The sequence below is a fragment of the Clavelina lepadiformis genome, chromosome 3 (genome assembly GCF_947623445.1).
Source record: "Clavelina lepadiformis chromosome 3, kaClaLepa1.1, whole genome shotgun sequence".
In the NCBI taxonomy this organism is placed as follows: Eukaryota; Metazoa; Chordata; class Ascidiacea; order Aplousobranchia; family Clavelinidae; genus Clavelina; species Clavelina lepadiformis.
Window position 1 is genome coordinate 21,461,665 of NC_135242.1, and position 27,510 is coordinate 21,489,174.

At 37.8% G+C, this 27,510-nt stretch overlaps 3 protein-coding genes across 4 annotated transcripts; 2 read left to right on the forward strand and 1 right to left on the reverse strand.

Moving 5' to 3' along the window:
* The first annotated feature begins 947 nt into the window (after window positions 1–947).
* On the forward strand, window positions 948–10,086 carry LOC143448559 (receptor expression-enhancing protein 1-like). Of its 2 annotated transcripts, XM_076948361.1 has the most exons (10): window positions 948–3,681; window positions 3,924–3,961; window positions 4,122–4,194; window positions 4,268–4,344; window positions 5,470–5,590; window positions 5,664–5,871; window positions 6,066–6,236; window positions 6,519–6,617; window positions 6,896–6,981; window positions 8,533–10,086. In XM_076948361.1, the coding sequence occupies exons 2-10, from the start codon at window positions 3,930–3,932 to the stop codon at window positions 8,632–8,634; spliced, it is 969 nt and encodes a 322-aa protein (XP_076804476.1). In that variant the 5' UTR covers window positions 948–3,681; window positions 3,924–3,929; the 3' UTR covers window positions 8,635–10,086. The 2 variants fall into 2 exon arrangements, with proteins under 2 accessions (XP_076804476.1, XP_076804477.1); XM_076948362.1 differs by lacking the exon at window positions 6,896–6,981.
* A 298-nt stretch (window positions 10,087–10,384) lies between these two features.
* On the reverse strand, window positions 10,385–15,483 carry LOC143448558 (uncharacterized). Its single transcript, XM_076948360.1, has 15 exons — window positions 15,331–15,483; window positions 14,627–15,240; window positions 14,175–14,505; window positions 13,917–14,006; window positions 13,630–13,802; window positions 13,359–13,480; window positions 13,152–13,276; window positions 13,016–13,077; window positions 12,705–12,938; window positions 12,489–12,612; window positions 12,306–12,424; window positions 12,128–12,213; window positions 11,189–11,991; window positions 10,896–11,102; window positions 10,385–10,708 (listed from the first exon to the last, which is right to left on the reverse strand). The coding sequence occupies exons 2-15, from the start codon at window positions 15,013–15,015 to the stop codon at window positions 10,523–10,525; spliced, it is 3,051 nt and encodes a 1,016-aa protein (XP_076804475.1). The 5' UTR covers window positions 15,016–15,240; window positions 15,331–15,483; the 3' UTR covers window positions 10,385–10,522.
* Window positions 15,484–19,495: 4,012 nt separating this feature from the next.
* On the forward strand, window positions 19,496–27,509 carry LOC143450150 (uncharacterized). The gene is made up of 12 exons (XM_076950587.1): window positions 19,496–19,765; window positions 21,237–21,724; window positions 22,139–22,279; window positions 22,437–23,101; window positions 23,319–23,559; window positions 23,823–23,914; window positions 24,224–24,326; window positions 24,408–24,567; window positions 25,351–25,461; window positions 25,608–25,718; window positions 25,833–26,027; window positions 26,372–27,509. Exons 1-12 carry the CDS (start codon window positions 19,643–19,645, stop codon window positions 26,717–26,719), a joined length of 2,778 nt encoding a protein of 925 aa, XP_076806702.1. The 5' UTR covers window positions 19,496–19,642; the 3' UTR covers window positions 26,720–27,509.
* Window position 27,510: the final 1 nt, after the last annotated feature.

Sequence of the window (27,510 nt, forward strand, 5' to 3'; positions counted from 1 at the left end):
GGTTTTACAGTTTGCTGATTTTTAGTGAGAAGTACCCCGTGCAACAAGATGAAACAATAGTCAGGTATGTGCTAGTATACAAGTGCACAACCAGATGACGTCACAATTTGGAGTAGCTGGGGTCTAGCATAAAAAAGGCATCCTGTGGTTGTGCACTTGTACAGCAGACCCCAATAGCCATTAAGCTAGCCAAGCCTATACACAAACACAGACACATGCGCAATTAATTTTGATCTCCTGCTGCGCACTTAGTAAACTTTTCAATCTGGTTTCGTTCACTTGCTCATACTCAGTTAAAACGTATTTTTCTCTATATCCAATTTCACCTCCGGAAGGTCCGGACCTCCAGATTTTACTAACTACCGGTACCACCAAAGAACTACACTATCACCAAAGAACGTTCTGCCGTTACAGCGTTAGGAACTTGGCAACAACAAAAATATGAGAACGTTGGAATCATTCATTTGTGACAGATTTCAATTCAAGCTCAACAAGTCAATGAACATCTAATACAACACGAAAGAAGGAGTTCTTTTTTGCTGTTAATCGCATAAATCAACTTGTTATGATTCTAAAACTGTGTTTAAAAATTGCTAGACTGCAAGCTTTATGTTAAAAAGTATCCGCTACAAACTTTGTGGCAGAGCAATAACTGAATAAAAAAACTATACATAAAACATTGAATTTAGAAAAAATTATAATTAATTTTTAAACTTGATTAAAATGCCCGGATCACGGCGGAAAGCTAGGATTGATCAAAATATTTATTAAAAAGTTTAAAAATGGTGTTTTAAACCGATTTCTTTTAAAATTATTCGTTTTAAAATGCCTGAAACACTTGCCTCCAGAGGTCAGACTGCTTTGTGATCATAACGCATTTGAATTCTTATGAGTTATTATGACTAAAACTTTGGTGTCTTGTGGCTAACAGCTGTCGTTCTTTGTTAGGCCTAGTCATATAGGGTGTAGGCCATGATGTGTAGGCCAAGATGTGAAGGCCCTAGTCGTAACAAGCCGACGTAGTAACTGGGCTAGGCTAGCGGGCAGATCGGTAGACAGTAGTCGGTGTATCCACTAATTATTATCACAAATACTGTAGTTGAAGGGAATGTAGAGGCAATGTAATTTAATTTCCTAATGACATTATTACATTTTTTATATGATTCGCACCGTCTATCTTTTAGTGCACTTGGTGGGCCTCAATAATCTGCCCTCCATTGGCCACAGAAACGGGATTCCGGTCCGAGTTTCTTTTGTGCGGTTTTCTTTAAACATCCATTTCTTGTGCACTTTAGAATGTTTAGATAGCCTAGCCTATTCATTGTCATTTTAATCTAACCATGTCACTTTATATATTTATTTCGGCTATAAATATGCATGTTTTTAATGTTAGGGAACATGTCCTCTACATCTTCCAACAGTGTAGTTGTCTTGTTGTTTGTGTTATATTTCTTCTGTTAAATTAGTTAAACTTAGGAATTATTTTGTGGGTTTGCTGGCCATGCTAACCTACCATCTTATAGCACAATTGCATTATTGCTATCTTGCATGTTTTAAGCCCAAGGGCTTAAAACACATTTGCCGCTTTTTCCTACTTTTTAACTGTTCGTGAGCATGTGTTTTTTTGTGCTATAACTACAATGGTTAGCATTGTAACATTTGCTCCGTACAGTTACTGGCGAAAAATAAACAATAAAAAAACAAAAAGATACAAAAATACAGTAGGCCAGCGCCGCCAGCCGTGACTTGCGACGAACGGCCGTAACCAGCTTTACCATTACAAATCTTGTTAAGTCAGTAGGGAATTTGTGATAAAACAGCCTATAACTTTTATAGAATACAGTCATACACTAGGCGCCGACTTGAACCGACGGCGCGCAAAAACGCAAATTTTGGCGTGATGGCGTGCACCCAATTATAAATTCTTTGTTTATTTATTATAAATCGGTATGAAGATAAAAAATCAGCGTGCACGGTGATGAATATGGTGCATTCAGTTGTCACACTTTTCACTAATCCACTATGGGGAACTTAATAATTAGCGATTAATAATAATTAGCACCACATTTTCAATTCTCACAATTGATACTGGTCAAAAAATCTATGCTAGGCCTACATACAATATGGAATTGCTGTAGTTTTCTGATGTAGCCTAACATAAGCTATAATCCATGCTTTGGTTGTCCGCATTGATGACAATCTAGACAGGAAACTTTGCAAACTGGATTTTAAGAGTTTAGAATTTGCAAACTACTTAGTTGCTATTAATGTTTGCCACAATGGAGGTTTTTCCTAACAGAACGCAAGTTTTCCTATCTGATCTTATTAAGGATGCTTTTTATTTATTAACATAGCTGCGTAATTTATTGTATGTATTTGTATATTAGATTATCCGCCATCCGCTGGATGGCACTTTTCCTTTGCTGAAAAGATTCGGACTGTTATTTGTTTTCGTCTGCCCCAGTTACTTCACATACGGCGCATTGTATGTTCATCCGCTGTGTTTCAAAGCGTCTTTGTTACCTCCTGCATATTAACGTTATATTGTTGGTATGTTGTTGTTATTGAATTTGCCTACACATCGCACATTCACAACTACCTAGTCCTAGCCATACGTCGCATATTGAGTTAGACTGGGAATTGTGACATCACAAAAGTATTTGATTTGAGATTTGTGAGGTTGCAACCATGCTTGCATGCTGGTTTTGCATTGCCGGACAGAGTATATGTTTGATTTCCTCAGTTGTTGCCGCAGTTAAATGGAAAGCGATTACATGGTTGGAAAGAGGAATGCCTTGCTGTGTTAGAGATGTTGTAATTGTCGCAATCGACCCAATCTACGTGGAGTAATAGCTAAAAGTTCAACAAATTTCAAGCCAGTTTTCATGCCGCATCCACAAGCGTACTCTTTCCTTTTTTCCTTGTTTACTCTCCAAAGCGGCTCAAGAGAATGGTCCCGGTGCTGTTTTTTTGCACCTGGCGCAGTCTCCGGGGGTCGATCGAAGGGCGTTATAATCTTTCCGGTTATCGGTTGCACCTTCTGTGAAAATTTGGCGTCTCTGGACCCCCGCTGTTAAAAAACACTTTCCGGTTTGTGACTTATACGCAGATAGATAGACTGAGTAAATCTCACATATATATATATAGATAGATATATTATGTACCGTATACAATATATATGTTAATCAGAAGTTTTGTGCTATTTTACCCATTATATACCCATAGTTATGTTGTATATTTGAAACTGATACAAACCTGATTGTTTAATGGCACAAGTTGTGGTTTGTTTTGATTTGTATTTTAGTTCTTTTCTTAAATTTCTCCATGCTCTATACGGCCAAGCAAAACTTGCCATTCTGTTGTGTGTTAGTAAAAAGTTACGTTTATATTAACTTAAAAGAATTTGAAAACTGTTTCGTTCTATTGCTAAACCGCTAATCAAGCATATACTTGTAATGTGTTCTTAAAATAGGAATCAGGAGATACTTAATAGTTGTCAATGATGAACTAAACTACCCCGTAAAGCCCAGCATTGTAGACACAAAGAACAGTTCATGTGTTTGACTTTGGAGAAGTACTAAGCCATGACATTAGGAACTGGCAGTGAATGTGGGCTAAACTTCTAGTTGATACAACACTAAATAAGTAGCATCAAAGAAACAAAGACAGCATTGAAATCAGGTATCAATTTGTTTTCCCTTAAGCATGCTATTAATGCACGTGCACCATCACACCGTGTGCTGACTGTTTACTAGACAACCGATTTTATATACCGGTATATCATAAACTGTGATATGACCAATAATGACTCATTTTCATTTAGACTGACTTTGTTTACTGCATATATACTAGTTTATCAATTAAACGCAACTTAGAATATGCTACAGTGTGCTATTTTTCTATATTTACTTATTTTATTTCAGACAAAAATGGGAGGTGCGGTAGTATCAAGATTTGCAATGTAAGTTGCTATCACGAACAAATGTTTTTGACATATCTTATTGCTGATGAAATATCTTCAGATATCATATATGCTATTGGTAAAACAGTTACTCTTTATTACCAAGGCGAAGCGAAGGTTAGTAAAGATTTAGATTTATAAAATATTTTTAATATTCTAGCGTTGCCAGTGGCCTTTTGTATCCAGCATATTCATCCTACAAAGCAGTCAAAGGAGCAAATGCCAGACAATATGTAAGCATGTGTAAGCACCTTTTGAGGTTATCGCTATCTCAATTTGTGGTGAATTAACACACAAATTTCTTAGGTTCGTTGGATAATGTACTGGGTTGTCTTTGCTTTATTCACTGCTGTTGAAACATTTACCGATGTCTTTTTGTCTTGGTAAGTAGGAGTTGGGTTTGCGATTTTTAGTTACAAGTAGTTGTTAGCTTCCACCTACATTAACTAAAATGCTTCATACTTTGATCTTTGGTGTGTGGAAGCTAGTTTATTGCGCTGGTCCTTGTTTAAAATATATTCTCAGAAAACTGACTTTTCATGAAGTCACCAAATACAAAGTTTAAATATCACTTACTGTTTACATACAAATGATACAATCAATGTGTATGCTATACAGCGTTTTAAACAGGCTACCAGTACCATTCGTGTCACCTTACTTACGCGTTTGGTGTACTGTATTGTATATCGATCAAAGAAAAGTACTTAATCAATCAATCAATCAATCAATCAATATACATTGGATGTTATTGTGCATTAATGCATGTTATCGTACCTGTGCCACAACTCATTACATAATAATGATTCAGAAATCAAAGGACCAATGATACCCATTTTATGTTTATGAGCAATGCGAATATTAATACAGTACAGCACCATACTTATTTTATAGAAAATATAATACGTAATTAATGGCGTGGGCATATAAAATTACAGGTTAATGACATATATAAGTCTCCAGGGAGTATTGCTGATTTAACAAACCTACCATAGTGACTAGACGTTGGTAAGCACTCAGCAGACTTTTTAAAACTTATTGGAAAACACACTAAAGCCCAGCAATAGGTTTTTTTTATACAATATTGATTATTTGCATATATAGTGGTACTTGGTAGTGAAATATTCATATCCAAGCTGTTAAGTGGTGTAGATTGGCCTCAAAGTCATTGTTCTAACAGTATTGTTATACTGGAAATTCTCATTGACAGATTTCTGCTGTGCTTAGTTACCACACTGAGTTTTTTATTTGCTTTCTCTATGCGTTCTCTTTTATGTGATTATCACTGATATTTTTGTTCAAACAAAACGTTTATATTAATTAAATATTGTCCTTACATTACTGGCACTAATTAATTATTATTAACTTTTAAGATTGCTCGAAATACTTTTTTAACATTCTGCACAAACATGTACTTTTACTATGATACAATACATGGTTTATATGAATTGTTTTGTTTGTGCTATATTCAGCGTGCATAGCTGTAAATTACTTTGAATTTAATTCTACAGGATGCCGTTTTATTATGAACTAAAGATCATAATAGTATTTTGGTTGGTCCTGCCATATACTAAAGGATCAAGTTATCTTTATAGAAAATTTATTCACCCGAATTTATCAAAACGAGAGCAGGTACATTATTTGTGAGCATTTCATTTTGAAAATGTTTTAGTGTTATCTTGTTAACGTTTTTCTGCTTGTTTAGGAAATAGACTTATTCCTGGAGAATGCAAAAGAACGAGGTTACCAGACGATGGTCACTGTTGGTTCCCGTGGAATTAATTTGGCTGCGAATGCCGTCGTGTCCGCTGCTGTGAAGGGTCAAGCAGTTGTAACTGACAGATTAAAAAGTTACAGTGTTATGGATTTATCAAATTTACCCGATAACACAGCCATTCACAGCCAAGGGCCAGGTACCGTATAAATAGCACAAGCATAATTCCACTTTTTAATGGCGCTTGTATTGACTAATGTTTTGCAAAGCCTACATGTGCATAGATTGTGCTGCCAAGGAAATGATTGATCCTTCAGATATGACATGTTTTAATTATGGTAGGCAGCCTTATCGATGTTGTTGCGTTTTGAAATCAAAGCTTTTGCATTGCAGCTGCTATCGCCAACCCAGCTGTTGTAAGAGAACGCCACCTCAGGTCGTCAAATCCAATGGTGAGCCTGGATAACCGAACAGAACCAACAGATGGTCCTTCACATCTAACTATGCAATATAAAGCATTTTCAATGATGAACTTAACCCAGGACTTCGCTCAAGATGATATAGGTACCATTATATTGTGGAATCCACTGACTATTAGCGCTCAAATCTGTGTAACATACTTTTCACACAATAATGAAATCGTGTATGTATATTCTGCTTATAATAGAAATGGATTTCAGAAATATTCATCGTAATCATGAACATGTACCATTTTGTTTTCCTACTGATTTGCAAAACTTTCTCACAACTTTTACGATCGAAGTGCATTTAAAATCTGATTCATGCATCTAGTTGAAACATTATATACAATTAATATTTTATCAAGAATTTGCTTTTATATCCAAGGTAACGATAGTAGCAGCGGAGAAGATTATTTTTCCACAGAACCGCCAACTTATACCATCGATGATATGCAGATTACAAGACGAAGTAACTTTGCTGAAGGTATGTGACCTGTGTAACTTGATATTTAAAGGTGGCTTCTTTACAATGAATCAAATAATAATTGGAGCAGCGCTTGTAATTATCATCGCTATGCTGTTGTTAGTTGTCTGTTCAGTCATCATAGACATACTGGTGGGAACTACTGTGTTTGTTCAATTTTCACAGGGCTTGTTAATTTGAAGCTTGGTTATCACCTTTTTCCTTTCTGCTTTCCGCAATTTTTAATTTTCTTTTGATTTTTGTTATTCAAATTTTATTTGCTTGTAACTGGACAACAGAAGCAGTTCCGCAACCAGATGATTTTACAACCCGATTTTATACAATGCCAAAGCCAAAGAAAGGCAAGAAAGCCAAAACAAAACAGGTTTGGAAAATCAGATGCAAACAATAGCATATAAATTAGGATGTTTCATTTTTTCACCATTTTGGAATTTAAAAAAGCTTGGGGTCTCCCTAGGCGGTATTTTGGGCACAATGAAAGAATCTCAACTTTTTTTTTATTTATGACGTCATTTTGAGGTTGCACCCCCTTGTTGAAGTTTCAGTGGAGGTGCATTGTTCTAATTTGGCGATATCTTGGTAACCGATTGAGCTAGGGCCATTATCAAGGTGTCAAAAGATGCAGAATGGCTGGTTTCCTATAACCACTCAATACATTTTAATTGCATTTTCGCTCTAGAAAAAAAGTTATTTGTGAAAAACCTAAGTTTTGACATATTTTGTATGTTGGGAACTACATTGTGATTTGCATACAAAATATGTCAAAACTTAGGTTTTTCTCAAATAACTTTTTTTCTAGAGCGAAAATGCAACTAAAATGTATTGAGTGGTTATAGGAAACCAGCCATTCTGCATCTTTTGACACGTTAATAATGGCCCTAGCTCAATCGGTTACCAAGATATCGCCAAATAAGAACAATGCACCTCCACTGAAACTTCAACAAGGGGGTGCAACCTCAAAATGACGTCATAAATAAAAAAGAAGTTTAGATTCTTTCATTGTGCCCAAAATACCGCCTAGGGAGACCCCAAGCTTTTTTAAATTCCAAAATGGTGAAAAAATGAAACATCCTAATATAAATATATAAAGAAATCGTGCAATTGAAGTAATTTCTTTCAATTAAGTTATATTATATTCATCTGTAATATAGAAATTTACATGATCTGTATAAAATGATTGTCAAATGAAACATCTGAATTTGCAACCATAACTGCTATTGAGTTCAGCAACAGTCATTAAGCATGAAATTATATACATGATGCAAACCAAGTCATATATGTAGGAAGTTGTCAGTGTTCCTTACTATGCATGTGGCAAATATAGACAAAATTTGGCTCTGTTGATATATATCTGTATAATAAACTTGCTTCTAAAATCCTGTCATTGGCAATAATACTTGTTTAACAATGCAAGATGTGCACAAGTCTGTTCTCAATATGGAATGATAGGACCATTGTGTGAGGCATAAATATATATCTTTTATGTTGTTATTTGCTGCCAGAACTTAGCTGATTGTTGCACAAAATCATATTTTGCAGGATACAAAAATGTGCTCGGCTAGAAATAACTTTGTCCAATACAGCACATTGCACTAGTATGTTAAGTGATGTGTTTTGTTAAGAAATTGAGAATAAAAATGTGGCAACAGTAATTTAATATCCATTTAACCTCCAAGCTTTGAGATTTGTTCCTAAACCTTATGTTGGGCTTAAGTTTGCCCTTTCTTCTCCTGGCTGGTCTAATCCTGCTTTTAACAAATCATTTTTAACCACTGTTTTGTGCTTCATTTCATGCCATTCACGGTGTTAGACTATAGACAGCATGATCTGTTTTATCATTTATTTGTTTTGTGTCTATCACTTTATGATTTTGCTGTATTGCCGCGTGAGCTAAATTTTCTCAATTTATCTGCAGCTTCCACCTTTACCAAAAGAAAACGTGAACCCAAACGTCCGGAGATCGAAACGAAAATCAAAACCTAACAACCATTCAAATTACCAGGACTTAGCTGAATAGAGTTTAGTGCGCTTTTCAAAATATCTCCAGAGAAGCTTTTGCAACCATTTATATTCCCATTCAGATTTTGTTTTCTAATATATATACATAGGGTATTTTTCAACATATTGTCGTTTCACTTTATAGACAATGTTGACTTGTAATGCTTTTATTACTGGTTTGGGATATTGCTTGTGGTAGTAGATACTTTATGTCTGCACTTATTACCAGACATACTCCAGTGGATCAGCGTTAAAGAAGATATAGCATGCCCTCTGGTGTTTTTGCTTAATTTTTATTTTTATGACCTTGTTTATTGTTAATCTTATCCATTTAAAATGATGCGTGGAGAGAAATTGCCAAATATTTGTTTTCAGCATCCGTCTGGTAATAATTGTGGAAACTTTGCATCTGCTTCTTATTACCATAATTCGTGCTTGTATGTGATAGTGTTGAGGATTCACTTGAATAGCGAGGCTCCGTTTTCGTTTCAATTTTTTTTCTGCCAACTCAACATGACATTTAGTTAATTATCAATCTTTTCAATCTGAGCCCTTGTTACGTAGCAACATACAGCACTGTCACCTTTTTATGGCAGTTTAAATGGTTGCGAAGGTTTTAAAACTGCCGTAAATGTTATGATGAGACTGAGAAGTTTTCTAAACTGGTATTTGCTCTCATAAATTGTTGTCTTGATGGAGTGTTGATGTTTTAAAGACGCAACTGCCTTGTGTTAAGCAAGTGAATATCCGTTTGAATTGCTGAAGGTGCTTTTGTTAAAATGGTTGACTTAAGTTGATCTCTTTCTATGGGTGATTGCTGTAGTCCAAAAGATAGATAAAAGCATCTTTATATATTTATTACCAAAACCCGGCACAGTTTCAAATTGATGAAATATTCATGAAGTTAATTCTTTCTTTTAACAGCAGCCATTGTCCTAAATTTGGTCGAGTGTTAATATCACTTATGTTAAGATGAAGTCATATTGTTTTTTTATGAGTTGAATATTGTTGCAATTTTCTGCTTATCGATGTATTGCACGTAACGCCTGCATACGCTTTTTTGTCCATATATCAAAACATGCCTAAGACTAGGCAATGAGTCGTGTTACATTTTGTGACGTCAATTTGTAGAGCAATCTGTTTACAGTATCGCCGAAGCAAAGATCCTGTATGTCTTTCTTGTTAAAATCCTTTTGTCGGTTTGGATGTCTGTTTTTCAATATTCATTCCTCTTATTACGTAACGCTTCTGTATTGGCCTATACAGTACAGTTTGAAACCTTATTTCTCATGTTGCTTGTCTTTTTATATTATGTATTGACGTCACAATGCAACCTGTAATTATGCTTCGATCGTCCAATTTATAGACATGTGCTACTCATCATTGTGACGTCACTGTGTGTCATTATTACGTTTGCACATAACGCAATGCTTTGTATGAATAGTTTATTAAATTGCTTCGGGGTTGCAAATGTTAATTTTTTGATTCGTTTCACGTTTCTTTGCAGCCTTTCACAAAAAACGACAACGCAGGATTGGGACAAAATCAGTCATGTAACATTGTTTTATTGCTCTCTTATCCAACAACATAAATAGATTATATAAATAACGTGAATACACAGCAAACTTGTGCTTGCAAGAACATTTCTTAAAGGATTATATCAAAAAGTGTTAAAATTAGATAAGTTCCAAACCGGAAATCGGTCGTCGTGCTTCACCAGAATGTTTGGCGGTTCATTGAATTCGTGCTTGCGCAGTATGTTTACTACGTGATCTATGTCCACGGTGTTATATGTGCAATACCAGGACGTCGGCACGCAGAACATGACACACAAAACAATGGCACTCCTCTTTGGATCAAGTCCACTAAGAAATTTCTGTTTTTTTTTCATGCACGACTTTCCAAAATTAAATATCTGTTTCTGGAAACACATCTTCCTTTTTTCCTTCATTCAACCACGGAACGGGAGGTAAGTCGTCGTCACTGGAGGACTTTCCGGAGCTCGAGTCCGGTTTTGGGGAAATAGCTTGGGTTACGCTAGTGGGCGCTACAGCGTCCGTTAGCGTGACGTTGGGTTTGTTTTGCCTTTGTTCCTGAAAGCAACAAGCATTTTTATATCAAGTCAAGCGGTCAAATTAAAAAGATGAACTTTAACGCCGGTAAACAGTTTCATAGTCAAGCAACATAGAGTTGTAAAGCATTTGGAAAGAAAAATATTCAACCCAACTTCAGCGGCCAAGTGATGCAGAAAGTGACGAATGACCAAAGCGTAAAACGTACATTTCGACTTCGTAATTTTTCTGCCGAGCTTATCATGGTCTCCTTATTTTGACGCGAAACCTTCTGAGGACTTGTTTTGCAGTCAATTTTGAGCCGAGTTTGATTTCTCAGTGAAGCTCTTCTGTTCGGTAAGGGTGGCGTGTCCTCATCATTATCTTTATCCGTATCCGCCCTTGTGAGGTTGCTGAGTTGTACTTGAATTTTTGCCTGCCACGAAATGTAAAGAAAAATTGAATTGAAGTTGGACATTAAATTCCAGTTCAAAATATACCTTTGGTTCAACGTGAACCTACCTTCGCCCTACACATCGCTCTTCTCGGGTGCAAACCCCACTCCAAGACCGGTGTGTCATTCTCGATATTTTGCTTGGAGATTTTGCTCATGAGGTTTTTTTTCCGGCTTAGGTTTGTTGCCATGATGTCACAATACAAGATGCTCTTCCTTTCCTGTTCTCTTTCGTGGTCTCGTGCAGACTTTTCTTCGTTCGTTGCGTCAGAATCGCTGTCAGATAACGTCATGCTTTCACCAAGTTTACCCTGGCTATCATTCAGTTTTCCAAAAGTTGGGCCAGTTTTAACGTTCTTTCCAATACGGAAGTCATGATGTAAATGGTTAGCGTCCGAAGTAGTTTGATGACAGGAATCTGTATCGGTCGCTGACGTAATACCAGAGGATTCTGGTTTTATGTTCTTCCTGCTTAAAGGCTCCGATTTTTGCACTGGAGAACTGTCACCTTTGGGTGTCACCAACGAGCAAACTTGGCTTATAAGAATCGAAGCGATCCTTCCGGGTTCACCGGACTTTCGGTCCGCGTTTTCACTTCCGGACAGGCTTTCCGTCTCCACGATAACCTTACGATTGGCATGTTTTACAACTTCTAAATGGTGTTGATCTTCACTTGAATCGGACGCTTTATCCACGGAAGAGATTGTTTCATCCAATTTCTTTTCCAGAGAATCGTTGCAGTAGTTGGAAGATGTTTCGCTTCCTTCAACGACGACAACCTCCCCGATGTCCTCCGGCTCACAAATGATGAGATCAGGAAGAGTTGAAATAAATGAAAGGTTTTGGTTTCGGCAACAATTCAATCCATCATCTGAAAGAGACGACAAAAGCAACAATCATTAACCAGTAACCTTTCAACCAAACTATAAGCAAGCTGGAAAATTATGATCTAGTAATCCACAAATCCACAATAATTCATCAAAAATTAAACAAAATTATACATCTACCAGATTTAAAGATGTCTGATGTTGACTTAGAGGATTTATTGCACTCTTCAGCTTTGGTTTCTGCATTTGGTTGATCTGCCTTAGCGCTAGATATCAAGTGAAGGTAGTAACATCAACAGGAATTTTGGCTTTGCTCAATTAAGCAAAGTGAATCTATTTCCAACGTCAACTTATTTACCATTCCGTCTCTATTGCGTGATCCTTAACGCCCTTCTCTGAATCGTTACCGGGTTGATGATGAGCCACGTTAAGAAAACGCGAAATCATGTACAGTGGGTCGGATTTGTTAACAGAAATCTACAAAGGAAATTTTGAAATTAACTAAGGAAACTTCAATGAGATCAATTGCTTTCACAGTAACCTTGTTTCTCAGATAATCATCTTTTTCATTATCAATCTTTCCGAAGTGGTGCTCTTTGCTTTCATTAGCGTTAGTGCCTATTCGAGATTCCGGAACTTCATCACAGCACATGTCTTGACGGTTTCTATTATATCATGGAAATGTTGACTAGGTTGATTTTAAATGCGAGTAAGTTAGTAAAACGATTTTCTCGGCTAATTGTTAGAATATAAAAACCTGTATTCAATCATTTTCTCCGAGAAGTGAAATGCGCTCGTTTTCAGAGTCATTTCTGTCCACAAACGTCTTGCCCGGCGGATAAGTTGCAAAGCTCGCCGATTAAACGAGCATTTTTTTCGGCCAAGCCCCGATGTTTTACACGAGCTTGGGCTAGTAGCATCTTGATCGTATATTTCATCTATCTTATGCATAGCAAGGTACGAAGCTTGGCGAGCGGCAAGACGGCGGGATCTATAGAATAGAACCGCAAAAATTTCTTAAATTTTCTGGATAACATTGCGCACCAGTTATCTTTAAATTTTATTTACCGGCACTGACGTCGACCTCGAAATCGCTTTAGTCCAGCCGTCCACCAGGGTAAGTTCTTTCTCTATTTGCAACAAAATACTTTTCGTTTTACTCTTGATGAAACTTGCGTTCAACGCAAGTTTTTAGGAAACTGACTTTTCTGTTTTCCTTCATCCGATACGGCGATCGCCATTCTGGTGATTCCGAGCTTGTGTCACAACCGGATGACGTAGCGGGTTTCCAGTCGCTATCGTCACTGGAAATATTTGCTGTGGAAGCGTCTTACATCCAAAATATAAGTAGCACGTTAAAATCTCATCACAGAACACTTGAGGCAGCGTTACACACAAAGTGCTCACCAACCTCTTCGTGGTTGCAGCTCAGGGACATCCCCAGAACATATTGCCGCTGGACTTTTGACCTGTTGAGCTTTCTTAAAAGTTTTTTCTAGTGATTTCAGCTGATGTGAAAACTCCAAGCGTAAGCTTGAAATGAAATATGCAAGAAAAACTCCCAACAACTGCTACGACTCGATTTTCAACACGTTAATTTAGATTCAGATACTACTTTAGTCAGTTTATTTAACAAAAGAAACAAAATTTACGTCCAAACGGGTCCGGTAAACACTTTCTACCTGAACAAGCAACTATCTCCGTCTGGTCTCATGAGCCCAAGCGTCCTCTGGCGGATTTCAGAAAAATCGCTTTCAGAATCCACTCCTTGCTTACTTTCTTCACTTGTCAAACTAGAATCAAGTTTTGTTGCATCCTTAGGTTGAAGTTTTGGTAAAGGAGATATTTTTCGTGTCTCATGAAACAAAAATAAACCGAATATAAATGAGAAAACACATCGTTTAACAGCCTCTAATAAAACAGGCAATGAACGAGCGATTCTTGTAAGTACAAAATGAGTCTTTTTTACCGAGCTTTCATGAACCGAACTACCAGAAGTGCTGGCCCAGTCGGCAGTCCTAAATTTCGGAGATTTTTGCCTCAACCTTTTCGGCATTACCTGTCGTGAATAAATAGCCTACGTTGATCACCAACGCATTGTTAACTGTAGTCTAAAAGCATTCACGTCTCCCAAAATTGCTTAGTTTTTCAAGTTTATTTGTGTTAACTGCGTCAGGAAAACGGGTTAGCATGCAGCATTGAAGCCTAAAATCCATTGTTGCTTTACCTTTTTGTCATTTGTAATGGTCCTTGTTCTTTTCTTGCGCTCGCTTACAGGAGAATGTTTTGGGCCATTCAGATGCCGGTTATCAGTGATGTTTTCATGGTCTCCTTTTTTATTGGGTATATTTTGTTTATCGGTAAACTTTAACAGCTTTTCAACATCTTCGTAAAGGGCCGCCTCCTTTTCACTGCGGGTTGGCGGGGTTGCCTGAGTTTTCAGTTTCTCATTAACAATCACTGATATTAGTTTCCCGATTAACACCCGTTGTCTTTGGATGGTCTCTTGCATACTTTCGATCAAAGTTGGCGCGGGCTTGGGTGATGTTGATGGTATTCTGTAGTGATATAGCAGTTAGTATCAGTAAGTGTGGTGCTTTTGTATCCACAAACGTTTTACGTTTTATTTGATCAGTAATTCATATTTCACACTTGCAGTTTTTGATCAGGCTAAATTACCTTGGAACAACAACGGTTCGTAATGTCGGCGATGAGCAAGATTTCACTAATGTGTTTGTTAGTTGATGAGGACTTCGAATTACAGGCGTGAAGGAAACGTTTTCTCCGGTACTTGGCGTCGTGCAAGGAATCAGGGAAATAGGCTGATAACAGGGCTGCCTCGTTTGCGCTGCAGGTTGCGGACGAATCGGTGTGAAGTATGTGTTTGCGTATGCAGTGTGAGTTGATGACAGAACAGTTTTGTGATTCAATGTCCCAGCTTGATGGGATGGTCTTTGGATTGGTGCAGGATTTATAATAGCAGAATTAAACTCTGTGGAAGTGTAGACAGGCAAAGCTGGACCGCGAGATACAAGCGGTCTAATTGGGTTTTGAGTCATTTTTACCATATATGTGTGAATTTAATTGTCAATAAATCATCCAGCCATAATGCAGTCCCAGTAACTCAAATTAGTTTTTGATAGCCAAATGACTACCGCTGTCTTAACTCTTAAATGCTGATAACTAAAGTCCGATACCAAACAACGTGATCAGTGATTACTGGAAGAGCAAACTGTAACCTTTCTGGGCAGTAGAGGTTCCCAGTGAACTCCACACGAATACAGTAGGCTTGCCTAAAGAAGATGGCAAAGTACCTTCAGTTAGTTTCCTGGGCAAGTTTGGTGCGCTTTACACCGTGGCAGTTACTGCTCTCCCTACCCTACCTGCGTTCAAACAATGCTGCAGGCGTACTACGTGCTCACTTCGCAGTAGGTGTTCCTGGTCTACTTTTGAACTAAACGCTGCTAAAGCTGGCCTAGCTATAAACAATTTATATATAAGTGATTTATGGAAGTCCTCTTTCGAGTTCTGACTGTGCAGACAAAACTGAAGTGCTAAATTTAATGCAAGAACGCACACTGATTAACTACGCATTTGAATGCTTCTTTGTATTGTGACGCAAAAATCGCGTTTATTAGTACGTAATGGAATCAATGTTTCTCAAGAATGGGTTGTGCAGTTGTCAAGCGAAATTTCTTTCAGTTGCCAAATTTTTTCCAGGCATTGTGACGTAAATATGTGGCATGACTCAGAGTGAGTTTTACGCTAGAAAACCTAAAGATTGCCATGGGGTTTAGGGAAAACTTACAAGGTTACGAACTTACGGACAAACGAAAAAATAAAACTAACAAACTTTCAGAGAAAACAAGGTTTCTGCAAGTTTTAGGTACTGTATTTAGGGTTTAATTGAGGTTAGATCTAGGTTCGACGTATGAATTACGTTAAGTTATAAAAGCCTTCTTACGTCAATGTCCTTCTCGAAATAGTCCTGGGTGCAAGCACTTGCCTTTTGTTTTCTCTTGTCCAGTACGTCATCGACTGCAACTTGTAAATTATTAACGAACTACTGCAAGTTGTGTGCTGCAGTTATATTAGTTTAGCTGTTATATAGGAACTTCCTAGTTTTCGAAATGCAATTCGCAAAGTCAATTGCAAGCACATTTTCCATTGAAGTTTAGGCGTTGGTAGTGTTTTATAGCTATGCCGATACTCAGCGTGCTAGGTGGGAGTGGTCAACCATGCTACCCAAGGTACTTGAACGATTGTTTTTAACAGTTGTAATAGCTATTGCATAGGTTTAGTTTGCTAGATATGGCATTTTTTGCACAGACAAGTTGTGACTATATCACCGGAAATAATCGTATACTTGGGCATTTTTTAACAGTTTTAACCTAAATGTTTTAAATGTACCTAAGCTAAATCTATCATTTATTTTAAATATAACTTCAATTAAACCCTAAATGGCTAAAATCAACTTTTTGTATACCTATTCTCCTAACTGAATCACTTTTACCTTACTTCATACTTATATAAACATAATCATTTTCTTTTATATTTTGTAACGATTACTCTAATATGTGTTGGTTTTTACAACGTCACATAACTCTTTGTTGATGTTATTATATTTTCTTTTTTATTCTATTGCTAACAGTACGTGCAATATTTTTTACATAAATAATGAATTCTTCAATTAAAGCGAGCTCAGTATAAACAGTACAGCTGTAGAGTACAGTGGATAAAGCGTCAAAGTAGTCCTTGCAAATTGCAATTGTAGGTATTGTTACTGTATAGGCTATTTCCGTACTTCCACTACTTCGTTAGTGTTTACTATTACGCGGTGCAAGAAGCGCAAAGTTTAACAACTACTTTTGCAAGAATGCGCGTTCACAGCAATAGAAATTCTTCGCAGTCTAGGAAGAAAGTATTTCGAAGTGGGAAAATGTTCAGAGGTTGTAATTCCCTGTGTATTGAGTGGGCAGCGACGTGTAATCTTACGTACTGTAATCCGTTATTCACTATTGACTCGTCATAATTGCTTGTTTGTATATGTAGTCGTTGATTATACGTTGCCGATATAGCTTTACGAGTGTGACGTAATAAATATTTGAAACGTGTAGCCTTGTCGTCAGCGTCTTTCTGCTTCACTGACAAGTAAGAATTGTATCAACGCTGGAAAATATTGTAGGCCTACCGTGTGCTTATACACGATCAGCAATGAAATACTGTATTAGGACATGCTAGGAATGCTTAGAGATAGAAAACGTGTCGTTTTCAAACAATACATGCGAAACAGGGTCATTGACTTTGACTGCAATGAATATGTAAAACTTTTGTCATGTTTAATGTTTCTGTAGCCCTGGCCGCAGGCAATCATTTTGTTGTGTTGTTGGTAAAGCGCTAAAATCGAAAATCAGCTGTGTGTGATCAGTTCGGTTTACACTTTACAGTATGGCGGGCAAAATGTTTTAAAGTCAGCCGTAATTTTTTAGTAATTTAGTGTTCTTAGTGGAACAGTTTTCATTAAATAGTACGTAAAAGGCTGTGTATAGGTTTATGAAGCTGGGTTAACTACTACCAGGTTAACGCAGTCAAGTCAATCACGCATGGTGATGAACTAGTCCAGCACTAGAAATTCACAAGTTTTCTTCCTCTGGTTAATTATATTATGGCCTGGCGTTAATCAGCTTAAGTGGAGTTGTGCAGCCAAGCTAGCATAAAGTTTAAAGTGGTTTAATGCACTATATGATGTTCTGTTTCAGCCCGATTAAAAATCGGTTCATTTTCTGATATATCGGACTCCGATGCTTAGTAGTAGTTACTTACATCTCTTGGTGTTAAGAATAATGAAGCTCGTATCATTAAATCAGCAGGATTTGGCGGCCTTTACTGGTACTGCAAATTATTTTTTGCTACGACATTGATTTCGTATAGCTAATGTTAATAATTAATAAAACATCTAAATGTTAATGCAAAGGTTTTCAATAATATCTGCCTTTGCAGCGTTGTGTGTGATGACTCTTATGTTTGCGTCAATTATGAACATGCTTGTTAACGCGCAAAATTTAATCATCAACTTAATCACCAACATAATTCATTTGCTGGTCGCGGTGTATGATTATTGTGGGCTGTAAAAGCCATAGTCTTCGGAGAACAACGAGCTAAAGCAGCTAAGCAAATTTATGTTCTTGAGTTAAAAATAGCAACACTTTTTAACAGACGCTATTAATAACATTAAGTCGACTTATTAATGTGCTGTAACAGTTCTCAGTTGTGCAGGTGAAGCTCTTAAACGGGAACCAAGATTCAAGAAGTTGGTACAAAGCGATGGTTATTACAATTATTTAAGCGTTCGAACAGACGAGCCATTCAACTTGACTCGAGCTCTTGAGAAAGGGACAATTTAAAAACGTCGTTATCTTCAAGAGTTCTTTTCCCATTTAGCGGACGGTTCAAGAGGAGCATCGCTATAGCTAAGATCAGGGCACTTTGACCCCAATTTAGATCCGTGTCTGTAAGCACTGTACGACACAAATTAATTCGCCCCGACGTAAACAAAGCTCTGCGCTCTACCCACGCTATGTGCGCAGTAGGGAAGAACGCGGCACTTTAGAAAAGCAATCGATCGATGAAGACCTAACAGTTGATAAGGGCTAGTTCAGAGGAATGTTGATTATAATTATTATTAAATAAGCACAAATTTTGATCGCGATTGTGAAGGATTTAACTTCCTTTATAATTACAACGGGGCTTAGTAGTATATTAGGCCTACTTGTATCGCTTGTATTAATATGCATTGTTTTGAACTCGAGTCGTTTCTCGCGGTGATAACCACTTCAAAACGCGTGTGGGAGACAGTAACTCACAAGAGGCATTACTTCTAACCAGAAGTCAAGAGTCCATACTAAGCTAAGAGCAGATAGTGTGTTGACTGCTAGGGTATAATCGTAAATCGTCAACCCAGTGTTGAAGGCTATTAGGCTATTCAGAGGTAGGTAGGCAGCCTATAATTTAGAAAATGGGCTTTGGTCTGACCGGTATGTAACCCAATTACTGAAATTAAATTGCTGTATGTGGGTTGAGTACACGAACGAATTTAATATGGTCATTTCAGCCATTTAGTCATGCGTAAACTTTAATGAATTTAATTCACCATGGCAACGAATGTTTGTATTTGCTAAGGTGTGTAAGGTGTTGGTTGTGTATAATATCATAACCTCAATGGTCGCTAGTGAGCCTGTGCGGGAATAAGCGTTTTGCGTACGGTGGTTTGTGTCACTTTGAATTACTGCGTGAGCGTGACCTCAACAAATTAATGTTATACACTATGTATATTGTATAAGCCAAACAAGGACTAAAAATGTCATAGTGTATTGACAACACAATATAGTCTGTGGCTGTGATCGTCTGTCAATAAAACTAAGTGTAATAACAATGCTAATACCACAGGTGGATCGTGCAACGTCTTTAGAATTGTATTTGTTCATTTTGTTTGCGTAATGACGTCATAATGACATTGAGGTCAAAATTGCGCGGCGTCATAAGACCAGCTTCGTGTCTATTAAATAGACCTTAACGCCAAACGTGATGACAGTTATTGACTTAATTTGCAGATTAATAAAGCCTGGTGATAGATAGCTTGGTGTCTCGATGTGAACTGTACATACCAGTTTTCTGTTAGACGTAGGTTAATTTGAAATGGACGACAACCAAGAATATGACAAGCTTTTGAGGTCAGTCTTTGATTCTTGCGACAGAAACGATTCTGGCTGCTTGTCCCCGACAGAATTCGAAGATTTGTGCGCCCAGCTGTCATTGGAGGTAAGGAAACGGTCGCATAGCTCGTACTGCAAATTACTAGTAATTTGCGAAGCCAGACACTCACTTAAAGATTTAGCACTTATCACCAAAGCGTTAATAGCTTGCAAGTTTCATATATATTTTAATTACTCAATATATTACGCCAAAGTATCTGATAGCAAATCGCATTAAATTCGATTCAGTGATTAGTGATTACTGATTACACTACCGAGCTAATACAACCGTTATTTACTGACGTTTAATTGTGTGGTTAGTTTATGGAAACGAAATGACAGCCACGTTATTTCCCAACTGTTGTTCCAAATATTATTTTTTGAAAGTCAACTACCGCTTAACGTTCGCAAACAAATAGTTTAACTCGAGTCTACATTGTACACTACACTATAGCCTACATCACGTAGAACTGAACTCTTGTGTATACTCCGTAATTGTTCGTGAGTTTAGCAAGTAAGTAACACATCCGTTTGCATTGTTCATTTGCCTCACAATTAGCTTGTCCATCTCATAACTCCCAACAAACTTACGTATATATCCAGGGTTGCCATCAGTCTGGACTCAAAAATAAAGCCGACTAGGAAACGATCTTATCTTAAACAGTGGACAACAGGATAAGGCAATCAATGTTCCAAAAAAACAAAAGAAAAACGAGATACTGTTTGCATGTTGTTAATTTTTGTATCTCTTTGGTACAAAATGGTGTACTAAAGGTGTCAAAATGCCAAAATAGGAACCATTGCCCTAAAAATAAGACAAAAGTAAGTACGCAAGTGAAAATAAGAACGTTTCTTAGGAAAAAAGATAAAAATATCTTCCAAGACACAGACCTTCAAAATAAGGACAAATCTTAGAAATAAGGACGGTATGGCAACCCTGGATATATCAATAAAGAAAAGAGAATATTGTGATTTCTGAGCTCCATTCAACTGTGACAGTATAATTTGCTGGCGTCACGGGATCAAAATCAAACACAAAGTTTTTCCATTTATCACGTGGGTTTGTGTTATGCATGTACCGTTTGGTTTGATGCTTGGCGAGCGCGTGCAGAATGCATTAATTCCAGGTTATTGGCATAACAGCCGCGTTCTGAAATCGTTTGTTTGTATAGTGGGCACTTCAGCTGTTTAGGAAATTATGTAAACTACATCAGATATACGTTTTCGCACGCCATAGCCAACTGCTAGCCTTCACCGATATAGCATTGTTGCGAAGTGCTGTGTGGTTTTTAAAATGCGTTTTGCTCTTAGTACATGCTATGCATTTAAACCGCTTTAAAATCACCATATTAAGTTTATTTATAATGGGCTGGCAGTACAGTGGCTCCACAAAAGTATTATAATAGTCTTGGTTATAATCGCATTATACCCAAAAGCTAACAAAATCCTTGCGGAAACTCGTTTAAACGGAATTAAACCGCCTTTACTTGTATCACATGCTCTGTTGGCCGGATTAACTTCTTTTTTGTTCTTCCCAGGATGAGTACAAATTGCTACACGATATCTTGTTCGTTTCCAATTCCTTCCTGACCTACGAAAGTTTTCGAGAGGCGCTACTCTTACTGCTGGCCGGCGCCCTCACCGAAAAAGGCTGCGAAGACGAGCTGAAACCGACCACAAACGACCGCAATTCGTCTAATCATTTCAGAAGCAACTCACTCACCAGTTCCAATGACAAACGCCGTCACTATGGCAACGAGGACTTGAACGACAATGACCTTGCGAAAGAGATTAAGCGTGATCGAGTCCAATCGAAATCAAGCACTGATCTCGGCGAAAGGACGAACGACTCGGACTGGCTTGTTATTGATTTTCGGGACAACAACGTCAGCCCTTTTTCCATAAACGAAGCTAAGGATAAAAAATATGACAGAAGAAAACAATCGCCGTCGTTGTCAACGTCTAGAAATAGGAAGTACGGTAGACGAAGTCAGCCTGACGTCGACTTGTTAAAACGTTCATCGAAGTGAGTTGGCTGCAGTTTGCTTTTTTAGGCTTTATCTATCTGTAAAATCAACCTTTAGAGTTTAGACCAACAAGAATTAAGCAATGACACATGGAACGTTATTTTCTGATAGCTGCTGTTTTCTTCATACAGATGGTTTACTTCATGTATTACTTTGTATTTTTGCCAGTGTGAATTCATAATAATAAGCTATTCTAAATCATATAAATACCACATTTAATTGTAGTTTTTATCTCGTGCGTATACTTGCGGGCCGGTGCGGAACAAAATCTTTTGCACTTTAAGTATACTGCAGTTTGCGGCGTCGGTAAATGCCAATATTCGAAGTTTTAACTATAATAAATAACTTGATATGTTTAAACGTATTACTTTTAACTCTCTCTTTACCAAAACGCTGAACTACTTTGATTCCAGTAATATGGACAATCATCCTTCTATCGATGATAAATCGCTGCCAATGGGATTAACCGATAACGTTACAATGCAGTCTGAATTTTCGCTATCCTCACGAGTTATCTGTGAAGAATTTGTTGGCGAAGGCGACGGCAGTATTTGGTAATTTTCATTTTATCGCCATTTTAAACTATACACTGAGTCAAACTGGTATTACAGCATCTGTTATCCGCTACTGTACCTATGAGACTGATAAGTAGAAATACGTTCGTGTCAAAATTTATAAAACTGCCTCAATTCGAACTCATTATCCGCCCAGGATCAACCCTGAAACGAGTCCTTCTCCCGACGACGAGGAGGTTGAAGACGCCGCCATGATGGCTGAGACAACGGATCCCGCTTCCGACGCCCAGGAAGCTCTAAGCTCAGTTTGGCGCCAGATCATCGGTGACCTCGACCAGCAGATTGACGTGGATCAACTCCAAGAGCTCTTCCACGCTCTCTCTCTTACAAGCTCCGGAGGAGACGTGAAGCAGTTGTTCGACATCTTGGATGACGACGGCGACGGCTTCATCTGTTTCGGCGACTTTGCGCGACAAATGTCCGTGTTTTTAACCGGCACTAGTGACGTCACAAAGAAAACTGATGACGATAAAAGGACCGCTTGTCACGTATTCGAATTCGATTGTGACGCAGTTAATGAAGATGAAAACGGGGCTAACCAAGGATTAAGCACAACCCCGTTCACAAATCGCACCAGCGCTGTTCACACGCCCACTGGAAACGACTTCAAGAATGCCCCGGTTCAAAGCACGCCTCATCTTGATGATTTAACATCACAAACTCCCATACTGTCGTCATCACAACGTCACCAACCCGCTGTGTCGACCAGTCCGACAACATTGGACAGAAACAACACGAGCGTGTTTCTTTCCACCCCACCAAGCGGAAAAACAAAAATATTTTCGTCTGCTACAAGCCCAGGTAAGTTTGCTGTTGTTTGCTTTTTGTATCGATTTAAGTTTTGTTTCACCTGTTCATGATACAACGCCATCAGTCAGCCAAGATAGGTAACGTAAATATCCTGAGTTTGAGCTTTGCGGTGGTATCAATAGTTTTGTCATTCTATAACAGTTATGTGCGTAAAGTGAATTATACGTAATATGTGCTTTATGGTGGAATAATGTAGATTTCTTTCCAGATCCTTTAACCTCGTCATCCAATCGTAGTCGCATCTCGAATGAAGATAATGAGGAGAATGACGCAATGAAGCATTATCACGGAGTTCCGTCTTACCGGAGGAGAAGACGAACCAATCACGCATCGACACGTCAGCATCGACGTCGTGCCAACAAGACCATGTCACTTCCGCATTATCATCCAATCAGCAGACGAAGATTAGAAGAATGCCTTCTGTATTTTCTCACGGATGAAAACGGAAGGTTTGTTCAAAGTTCTCACGTTTTTAATGACGAATTCGACTTACTCTTGACAAGTCAGCCATACATAGCTCAGCACTCATACTCCATACTTTATCCAGTATAATTATTCACCAATTTTCTTCATTGATTGTGAACAGTCTATTCCATAAACTGCTAATAGTTATAACTATTTTTAACTAGATCAATATTTTGCATTTTGAAACAAATCACGGTCTGTTTATTGTATAGTTAACGTCTGTCGTTGTCAATATCACTTTTTATAGGTATGTTGAAATCGACAACTTACGTGCGATCTGGTCCGAGGAAGGAATAGACGACCCTGATCTAGTCCTCAAGGAACTCGGTGTTAATTTAGGTGAAAACTACAAGTCCTTTTAGTTGATGTTTGTTGCTGGTAGAGTTACGTGGCTCCTAAGAAGACACGTTTGCACCGATTGGCGTGTGGTTCTTACTTGCTTACTTACTAAATATTTTTAGAAGTGAACATTCGTTAAATTTCACTAAAACGTAGCACCAGTAACTTAAAGTAACGCTAACTGTGATTATTTATGCACCACACCATATTAATTGTGATTGCTCAATATAAGGAGCAATGTCCCATAGTAATTGAGTAAGAGTATCCAAAACATTAGAAATGGTAAAAATGTTTCATTTTGTCTTGCAGATGATTCCTTTAGCATTGAAGCTCTCTCTGAAGCGATGGATGTGGAGGTTAAGGAGAACGTGATCCACCACGCCGCATGCGCCTTGTACAAGAGCGGAATTAGGTAGAGAACGGAAAATGAAGAGCAACGATTTGCCAAACGATCTTTTTATGCAACATCAATAACGTCCTCTTTTCATCCAAGGTATTACAGATCTCAGAAAGAGCACGAGAGCTCCGAGAAAAACAAATTGGAGGCGAAAGTTGAACATCTTGATTCTCAAGTCCAAGAGCAGGAGGAACGATTAGAGAAGATGGAAACGGATCATCGAGAGAGGTTGGAGGAGCTGGAAGTTCATTACAAGGTAGAATGATCTGATAGTATGTTTTATTTGTAATTTTCAAACGTCAAATGTTATCGACTATGTAATATTAATGTTTAGCCTTCAGATTACTTTGTCCGAAATCCCTTGTTAGGTAATAAAACGCTTATTTGAATTGTGAGATTTTGCTATTAACGGACATCGATAGATTAGATTTAGGTTTAATGAATGGTAAGTTGATAAACACTATACGGAATACATTTGTGGCGTTCAACTCGCATGCATGTTTAACGTTTCAGGAGTGTAGACGTAAGCGAAATATCAGAGTTTTAGTACAAACTAGTGGAAGGCATTATAACATTAAGCAAAGGTATGTTACAGTAAAATGATACTTCTTAACAAATTGCTTGGTCAATGAATGGTAACTTACTCACTGTTCTGAACGCTCTGTTGACTCAAGCGCTTCGACCAGTGGAATAACTTTAACACCCGCAGATTAAACCAATATAGCTTGTAACTATGGAAACGGCCACGCTAGGTACGCGCAGTTTGCTTATTTTAGAAATTTGATTGAGACCGAGGTCGGCTTTGTAACACTTCTTTTTAAAGGGCCAATGCAAACATGTTTTATTTACTGAACTGTTTGCTTTCGTTGGATTTTAAACGTTCTGTTCACTATTGAAAGTACAAAGTTCTGTTCACTATTGAAAAAAGAAAATTGTGGCATATCGCTTCCTGAGCGAATTTGACGAAACAGCACTTGAAATGATACGACGCACATTACTCGAGTAGATAAAATCACTAAAAGTACTTTTGTTTTTTTAGGAAGAAATCTCAATTTTATCTGCCGAGCTCGTAGCTGCCCAAAGTAACAATTCCTGCAGAAATGAAGCAGATCTGGACCGCTTAAGGCAGAGGATTGAGTGTTTGCAAGAGGTGGTTAAAAGCATTGTTATCATACTCTCATGTCTGTTCATGCTTTTGTCATTGAACTGTATTTAAAATTAATGGTATAAAATGGTATACCCAGCAATGCACGTGAAAAATTTCAAGTTCCAAGTTTTTTATTTTTTAAACCGAAGATTGAAGATAACCTGCAGAACGAACTGACCGCTCTGACCGGGGAAAACAAACAACTTCTTTCACATCACAATAGCCTGAAAAAACAACTTGAGATTTCAGAAACAAACCTGGTAATTTAACAGGAAGCCAGTGGCCTGGAGAAGACTGTTACAACCCGCTGCAAAACCCTATCTTGGTCGTTGATATGTTTGGCTAGTGGAATTTACACCAGCTGTTTTTTCTAGGAAAGAATGAAGTCTGATTTTCAAGTGGCTTGCCGCCAAATGATGACATGCAGTCAATCGCACACTGATCAGCAATCCAGGATGGATGTTTTGTTGCACGAGTACAGGAGTGGTGCGCAAAAGTTGCTGGATGAAAATGACGAACTAATGGGGCAATTGGAAGCCTTGAAGAAGAAATGGTGGAACCAAAACCAGGTATTTGATCCCTTTAAACACTGCGTTTAATCGTCATCCGCCACACCTATTAAAACAAGCATCGCTTGAGCTTGCGAATGTTATGGCCAGACGTTCTTGGTACTCTAACGTCTGTTCCTGAATCAAGACTGTTATTACGTGTTTTGTTACGCATCGTGTGGTTAGCTTGTGCAAATACTATGGCTACGTTGTCGGATATATCTCCCATTTATTTGTTTGTTATATATATTTATATATTGTTGTTGTTTTACGGAATGATGATGTCGTTTTATTTTGCTGAACTTATTGCAAATATCGTATCGTGCCAATGGCATCAGCTTCTAATCATCACTGACTTTTTCCAGATAAAGAGCAAAACCAAGCTCCCAACATCGCTTCCACTGGAACCAGAAGTTTCAGAGAACTCTGAGCCACCATCCGCTCCACATCCCAACGCAAGATTTTCCCCTGAAAATCCTCTCACTACCTCAACCAAGACCAGCAGCCTCTTTTTTATGCCCGCGCTGTCTGGGTCACGTGCTTTGATTTCGTCAGAACCTACGTCATCAGAAAGCTTAAACCGCTCGTCATGGAGATATGCACATGACCCTGACGCGTCGTTCAGTCATTGGTCAAGCGTCCACGCTTCGGTGAATACGGACAACAACTTACTCAACGAAATCAAGATTTCCTCTTCTGGTAGTGTTACGTAATCAGTGACGTCAGACCAATGTTAAAATATTCAGATTAGATTTTTTATTATTTTGTGATACCGTAGTAAGATGCAGTCAGTGTTAGGTACGAGGAACGATACATAGTCCAAGCTAAAGCTGTCGTTTTATTACAAAGTCATCACATAATAATGCTTGGTGCTAACTTTGCTGGAATCCGATTTCTTTTTCATTCAAAACAAATCGTTTTTCGTTACTGTGTGTGCAATTTTTTATCTTACTGTGCCATACAAGTTGCTTTAGTTTTTAATTTCTTTTGACTCACTGCTGCGTCAAGCGGATTAATCTTTCTCTGACCGCCTCCAAGTTTAAGCTATAACGCTTGAAGATGTTTGCATCATAAACAAGGCCGTAACTAAGTTTGTTCTGCAATATAATGTCACAAAATTCTTTCCTAACTAATTACTTGATACTGTGGTTGCTAACTATTTGTATATATAAATAAATACAAATATGTTTTTACAAAAATAAGTTTTAAACGGGCTTTAAAAAGCCGTGCTGTGCAGTTTCCTAAAAAACTTAATCTGGTAAATTTATTTAAAGCGCGCCTTATCGCCTTATCCTGTATTTTTCGGAAAAGAAGTCCATTTGTTTACATCGTGCGTCATAATTTTGTTATAAATATATTTTTTAATCCGTTGTTCATAACGGTGTGTTTCTATCATTGTGACATCATCAACTTATAATTTATAAAATTGCATGTTTTATTCTTGGTAAGTATAAGATTTCGATTTTATGATTTGTCGATTGATCCACCAAATAAAACGAACTTC

Coding starts and splice junctions, on each gene's coding strand:
- LOC143448559 (XM_076948361.1), top strand. CDS start 3,930: ATGGGAGGTGCGGTAGTATCAAGATTTGCAAT. Junction 6,237..6,518: donor CTTCGCTCAAGATGATATAG/GTACCATTATAT, acceptor TTTATATCCAAG/GTAACGATAGTAGCAGCGGA. Junction 6,618..6,895: donor ACGAAGTAACTTTGCTGAAG/GTATGTGACCTG, acceptor ACTGGACAACAG/AAGCAGTTCCGCAACCAGAT.
- LOC143448558 (XM_076948360.1), bottom strand. CDS start 15,015: ATGGTAAAAATGACTCAAAACCCAATTAGACCGCTTGTATCTCGCGGT. Junction 13,277..13,358: donor TGAGCTGCAACCACGAAGAG/GTTGGTGAGCAC, acceptor TTTGGATGTAAG/ACGCTTCCACAGCAAATATT. Junction 11,103..11,188: donor GAGCGATGTGTAGGGCGAAG/GTAGGTTCACGT, acceptor ATTTCGTGGCAG/GCAAAAATTCAAGTACAACT.
- LOC143450150 (XM_076950587.1), top strand. CDS start 19,643: ATGGACGACAACCAAGAATATGACAAGCTTTTGAGGTCAGTCTTTGAT. Junction 24,327..24,407: donor TTGTACAAGAGCGGAATTAG/GTAGAGAACGGA, acceptor TTTTCATCCAAG/GTATTACAGATCTCAGAAAG. Junction 25,462..25,607: donor GGATTGAGTGTTTGCAAGAG/GTGGTTAAAAGC, acceptor TTTAAACCGAAG/ATTGAAGATAACCTGCAGAA.